The following is a 7,178-nucleotide window of genomic DNA, read 5'->3' as shown; positions in this document are numbered from 1 at the left end:
CGTAGTACTGCATTGCCCTGGGACCTGTAATGAAGTTAAGGCAGTGCTGACAGTAGTAATATCAGTAATGGCCGGACATAGAGATGGAGAAAACATAGCTATTTTTTCTTCTGTCAGTGTCTGGATCAGAAAATGAAGAAGTGGCAACTAACCTTCGATCACTTATTGACCAAAAGTGAAATTTTGCATTTTGACTCTGTAGGCCTACTTATCTACGAAACTTACTCCGACACAACCTACGTAAAGACCCCACTTTTGAGTAGAGTGTTGGTTTAACCAGGCCTTTGGGAATTCTTGGGCGTTAACCAAGTTTGAAAACGAATAAATTAGCTACAAGAATATTTCAAAAATAAACTAAATAAATACTTTGATACATATTTAATAATGAAATTGACTCCTTATAAACAGGAATTCAGGTATTTTCTATGAAATTACAACTTCGATGCGATAAATAATTTAATATTCAAGTACTCTGATACAAACAGTATTGGTTTATTAGTTCTTAATTTCTCAAAAGAGGGTAAACGTAAAGAAGTAGGAAGATACCTGGCTGTGTTTTGAAGGATTGGAAGCCGCCAGTAAGCATTTCTTCTCTACGTAGATCCAAAACACTAAATAGTCTTTGGGCCTACCAATATCAAGTATCCACATGAGTTGTTGTTTAGAATCTAATTTGTTTTACTCTTTCAAATTCAATAAAACGATTATTATTTTAGGGTTAATCATGAAACTAATATGTTCTCCGCCCTATCAGCCTTGAGAAAAACTCAGTCAAACCACTTCTCAAACCTGTGCTGCTACTAGCGTTACGAGTCGAGCTTTTTAAAAACTCGGCTTGGTAAGTCTTGAGAACCACTAGAAATGCTATCCCATGTATAGGAATCTAGTGGTTCAGTAAAAACCGATCAGTAAAATGTGAAGAAATCGTTATATGCACACTGTTAGAGGCGAGAGAAAGCAAATTTTCCGACGCTTTATTTCATGTAAAAATACAACGGAACGCTATTGGTGGAGAGAAGAAAGACTAAATGGAAACTATTTCAGTGACTAAGCTCGCGAGCCAACTCGCGAGTCGTAGTGGCTCGATGCCTGAGCTACCTCGAGCTCGTGAAAGTCCTAGTTACTGATTATCAACCCCACCCCAAAGTCTGATCAAATTCGGTAACGACTTGAGACTGTGCGTAAAGAATAAACATACAAACAACAATTTTCTGAAATTAATATAAGCAATATAAGGCAACCCAAATTGTAGCGAGTAGCGGCCCTTAATTAATTTGGTATGAATATTCAACTATTCCATTCCCTCTCTACTAGACACTTCGATCGAGTATTCCCGCGCTTTTACAGATAATTCCGGTTATCTATAATACCACCGTCAGCTAGCGCCACTAGTGGCGCCAAAATTTTCTCTCTCAATTGAAGAGCCTAGACTAGATTTTGCTACAATGTATCAGAGTTTCTACGGATTTTATGAGAAGTACTTCAGTTAAAACTATGTCCGAGGCCATATTCTCTCAAATCTAAAATTATAGAAAACCATTAGCGATAAGTGGAAAATGAGTGACGAACTTTCTCAAAAGCCTCTTTTCACAACTGAAAATAAAATTAGAAAGGGCTCGCCATCTACCGAAAACAATGAAAAACTGAAGTATACGCGCGCGAGTTCGCAAAATGTAGATTCATCTTGGAAAGAAAAGGGATGTAAGTATCGCTCTAGGCTCATTTTCTTCATTCAACTTTCAAGGTCTGATCGAGAAGATAATTTTGGTCAGATCATTGTCACGCTTTAACTTGCTTGTCTTCTCTGTCTGGTTTCTGTAACCCGTTTTTGAGCAACTTCTAACAGATGCGATTTCTCGTTTTAAAAATGCCTAAATCAAAAATTAAAATATTTTATGTTTTACCATATTTTGATAATTCACATCGAATCACGAGTCCTCTCTTAAACCTCGGCTTCACGGCACCGCGTATATTTAGGCCTACTGAGGCAAAAACATATCAGGCCAGGGGGGAGGGTGAAGTAGAAAATCAAGTGATTTTTTTATCGATTCTTCTACCAATAGGGACTTGGCAATTCGGGCTTAACTCCGCCCCCAGCGCCATTATGGTATGTTTTTTTAACAGAATGAAAGCTACATAAGCCCCTCCTCCTGGTATGTTTTTAGCACTAGTGGAAGGTAGCCTGACGTTGCATGACGTAGTACTGCCAAGTCCCTATTATAACTTTATAAGACCATACTTCCGAATGATTTTAAAATTCAAATTAGGTTCAGATTTAAAGGATAATTTTAAACAAGGACTTCCGACCAATCGCGTAACGCCCTGCCCTTATGTTAACAAAATTCTCGTGGCACGATCCATGTCTCGCGTCACGATCGTCACGTCGCGCGCCTAATTTTATCAAATCTCGTGATAAATATCATTCAACACGGAACGTGCCACGAAAATTTTGTTAACAAAAAGGCAGGGCGTTACGCGATTGGTCGGCAGTCCTTGTTTAAAATTATCCTTTAAATCTGAACCTAATTTGAATTTAAAAATCATTCGGAAGTATTTCCTGAATGTTTCACTATGCAGGCTGGTCTTATAATTAATAGAAGAATCGATAAAAAAATCACTTGATTTTCCACTTCACCCTCACTTTAAGAATACGCTTGCCTTTCAAAATACACTGGAAAGTATGAAAAAGTAAAACATCGTGTTCTAAAATGGCTTTTTTCTTAAGTTATTAAGAAGGTAAATTAATAATTTCAAATGTTGTCTACCAAAATAAGTTTCCACCACAGCAACACTTTAAGGTGTTTGGCTTATGTAAACAGTCGCCTTAGCCGATCCCTTGATCCCTTAATATTTTGTTATGGAATTAGATACGCAATAAGCCTCTAGGAATCTGAACCACAATACACCTGAATATGACGTAATCAATGTATAAACTTTTATTAATCTCATCTTAGAGATCAGTTTAGGAAGGCTTTTTCGTGATAAATTGTAGAAAATTTGGTTTAGTTGGCACTAATTTATCTCACTTAAAACTAGTGGCTCAGCTATTTAATAAATATTAAAGCAACAGAAGCGTTTAAATTCCAAGGCTTGATAAGTATTGAATACATGCAAATGTCAAAATTGAGCCTAATAAAGTCGTTTTGATATTTTAAAACCGAAAGTATTTCTAAAACAAACCGAAAATAAAATATTTGCAGCCCATCGTTTGAATGCCTAGGATTTTTTAAATTGCCAATTTTAAAATAGATATTTCTTTAAACATAAGGAATTTAGAATATATCTTTTAGGCATATATGCCTATATATATACATATATTTTATTAAGTTTTGTAACCTTTCAGCAACAACGGAAGATGAAAAACATAAATGTGCTGAAGTTGATACTTTATCTCCAAGCATTAAAAATGCATTTAACGCTGTACCAACAATTGAAAAAGGAGAGTCGAGTACTGCACAGGTAGATGAAGATCATGATGTGGATGCTACAGTGGAAGATGAAGACGATGAATTAATCACACCAATCGGAGATGAAGATGATATTTTGGATGATAAAGAAGCTGATGAAGATGATGATTTAGATGACATAGAAGCCGATGAATATGATTCGGATAGTACGTCGGTTCATGAAGTTAATAATGCACGTGATAATAGCAAAGAGGTACAAAAATCTATGGAGGAATTTTCGAACGCGCTGGCAGCTAAGAATTTGTCAAATGACCAACTAAAAAGGGCTCTTTCAATGGCACTATTCCATGTATGTAACAAAGATGCAGATTTATCCCTCCAAAAATTAATATCCGGTAAGTCACTGCGCAGACTCTATAGACTCTAGATTATCATAAGTGAACTTTCTGGTACACTATGTAAAATGCTAAAATTTTTAACGTGTTTCGAAGTTATTTGCTATCATTGAAAATCACCTATATAGTTTTTATAATACTGTGCGGAACTAGAGTTCGGCATTATCTATTCATTATCCACGTCATTTTATTTTCATCCGTGCTCAAAAAACTATCCATATAATTTGCATGTTAAATCGTATTATATACATAACATCAAAAACGGATTTATGGGATAAGAACGTCGGAGTTAGCGAATTCACTCCCCATCCTCGCATACTTTATTGAGAAACTTCGTCTGCTTATATTTTGACTCCACCCACAAATTCTGTATATAGCTACTTCTAGAGATCGAATTTGTGGGTGGAGTCAAAATATAAGCAGACGAAGTTTCTCAATAAAGTATGCGAGGATGGTACTAGAGGCTAAAGCTATGATCCGACGTTCTTATCCCATAAATCCGTTTTTGATAACATGGGATCATGAGTGAATTATATACTAGCTCCCTATAAGTTACTCAGCCACACTGGCCTAATGTATCCAGCGTTTTCTTCCCGCCAAAAAATGTTACCTATATGCGACCTACAGTGAGAAAAATAACACTTCTCCCGGCGCTTACGTATTTCCGGTAAAAAACCGGAAAAGGAGATCAACCAATGAAACTTTGAACTGAAAGGTAGTTTGTATAAGCAGACGACGTTTTAGAAATGCTGTGAATGTTTGCGGTCGGTTCACAGACGTATTTTATCTTTGGAATTATTTTAATGGGTTAAGGTTGGCGCAATAGGAAGTTTAATTTTTCGCATTAAAATGGCAGAATTTTGGATATTTTTTACAAAGCCCAATTGAAAGAAACTCAGAGCGGAATAAGAATTTTTATTCCGTATGCAACGTTCAGAGACAGGAACTATTTATGGTGAGAGAACCAAACTTTATCAAAAAATTAGAGCTAAGCAACAACTTAATAGGCCTAGTCTTCTCGAAAACCTTACTAAACTTTTTAATAATGCGTCTAAAGAACCAACAGAAAAACTTAAAGATCCAACTCATTTTTAACGAAGCCTGTTGAGAAACCCAAATTATTTTTAAATAAGCAAAAGAATGAATGTGACGCAAAGAAACCAAAACCGTTAATCCGATTTGGAACTATCGTCACTTTCAAGTTACCGATATATTAATTTCGAAGCCCTAAGAGAGGGCGCCGTCTACTATCACTTTCACCCGCCTCCCCTCCTATCGCCTCGACTATTCGGAAGAAAATGCTGGATACATTAGGCCAGTGCGACTGAGTAACTTATAGGGAGCTAGTATATGATTCACTCATGATGGGATAGATAGACTTTTTTAAGACGGAATAAACAATGTTTGGCCTTTACTTCAGTGCGACTCATAGACGAGTATATAGCCCCTTCCTTCAACACGTAACCAAAAAATTAAATTATCTTATTGGCTCACTAAAACTACGTATTGGTGACGTTGCTGACGGGGAGGGCCAAAAATACGTAATTCTTGTTTACCTCTGTCGCCATGACTACGACCCCTAATGCGTTGTACCATAGCCCACTCGATCACGCGCGTCACGACGCAAGCTGCTCGCGCTATAGTTATAGAGCGCGGATCGAGTGGGCTTTGGTTGTACAGATAAGCATCTTCACAGGGGTTCAAAATGGAGCCGTCTAAATGCGAGGGTCCGGTAATTATTCGGTAATTGTTTTTAATAGCAATTAAGAAGGTAGTTAGTGAATTTGGTGCCGGTGTTTTGGATTTGGAGTAAGGGTGAAAAGTGTTCGCTACTTCTTTCTTAAGCCAATCATTTCTACTATCCTCATGATTTTGTAAACGAATTTGATGAAGTTAACCAAGGCTTAGTGAATGGTCAGGAGTTTTGTGAGCTTAGTGTTTGGTTAAAACCTGTTCGTGCTGTAATATCTATGAAGACTTTTACTCAATTCTAACTCACTTTAATTTTCTTGGGTCTTCCCCGTTTTTTTTTTCAGTTGCAAGCCCTATGTCTTGTGTAACTTCCATTTTTAAAAAATGTTATTTCAAAAATTACAATCCTAGCCCATTCCAACTTTGCAGACGAAGGGGCAGACGACGTTTATTTGACCCGGATATACATATAACGCCATAACGAAAATAAGACCCGCCTCTTCTTTCATACCCCTCCGCCCCAAATAACCCTGTTACCCATTCCGTCTTAAAAAGTCTATCTATCCCTGACATAACTTTTTTATAAATTATCGGTTATCCACCGAATTGTGGATAATGGATAGAAAATGCCGCGCTCTATGCGGAACCTATGCTAATGTCCAGTTTAGGTCCAGTCTTGCCTCACTCCTCTCTACCCACCAGTGATGGTGGAAAGAAATTTACAGGCGTAGTTAATGAATTTGCTTACTTTAATGTTGAAATTGACTACACTCGTTGCTAATAAGCTACACTGAAGTGGTTCTACCTAGAGATGTGAAATTACCGTATTTTTTAAAAACTATAATTTACCTGTTAAAAAAAAAATGTTGCGACGAACTGACAGGCAAAGCCGGGTGACTTAATTGTATTTTGGTTAATGAATGTTTACTTTTTTTCTATTTCCCAGCCCGAGAAGCGGTAAGAACCCTTCAAGATGCAGCTTCAAATCAACCTACGCCTAATTCTACACTCACTTCTGGAACATCGGGTACATTGTTAAACGACTGCCAATTACGGCGGAACCTTTCTGAGGAAAAACCAGATTTTAATAAATAAAGAGAAAATATTGCAATACCTCATATTTTTAAGGTTGTGAATAATTAAATTAAATAAACAATTCCAATACATTTTCAAGGAAAAAAGGAAATCTCTTCGTCGAGGTGAACTATAGTTTGTAGGCTAACTGGCTAAGGTTGGCTCAGATAAAAAAATTCCAGATCTTAAATCTGCACCAAAAACTGTAAGCAAATTTCTGACGTTTATAGAGAAATGTTTTTAAGGCAAGATATCAGGCATATATGACTTGGAGTAGAATACGACGAAGCGTCATTCTGCTTAGAATCACTGTTCTCACTATAGGGAGCTAACAGTTCTGACCCAGAAACGTCATACCATGAATTTATTCATTTAACATGAATATATATCTGCATTGACTAGTTAAACTACATATTCAGGGATGGGAGGGGCTTAGTTTGCATGACGTCAGAGAATTTCCGGCGGTTTGTTTTTAAAGCTAAAGCTCTTGTCATGCGAAAGACTAATTATGCTTGTAAATTGATCAACTACCGCATTAATTTTACCTCTAACAGCAGGAAAAAAAACCAGCATGATCAATTCTCACCATTTCAGCTAGGAGGATGGAACT

General features: G+C 36.9%; 1 protein-coding gene across 1 annotated transcript; it reads left to right on the top strand.

Moving 5' to 3' along the window:
* Positions 1 to 1,149: 1,149 nt before the first annotated feature.
* LOC149616337 (uncharacterized) lies at positions 1,150 to 6,612 on the top strand. Its single transcript, XM_089856522.1, has 3 exons — positions 1,150 to 1,701; positions 3,344 to 3,802; positions 6,441 to 6,612. Exons 1-3 carry the CDS (start codon positions 1,557 to 1,559, stop codon positions 6,587 to 6,589), a joined length of 753 nt encoding a protein of 250 aa, XP_089712648.1. The 5' UTR covers positions 1,150 to 1,556; the 3' UTR covers positions 6,590 to 6,612.
* The last annotated feature ends 566 nt before the right edge of the window (positions 6,613 to 7,178 follow it).

Source organism: Phalangium opilio, unplaced genomic scaffold (assembly GCF_054372755.1).
Source record: "Phalangium opilio isolate 3A_F unplaced genomic scaffold, DU_Popi_V2 ptg000217l_1, whole genome shotgun sequence".
Taxonomy (NCBI): Eukaryota; Metazoa; Arthropoda; class Arachnida; order Opiliones; family Phalangiidae; genus Phalangium; species Phalangium opilio.
Note: the sequence above shows the minus strand (reverse complement) of the source record. Positions and strands in the feature narration are given on the sequence as shown.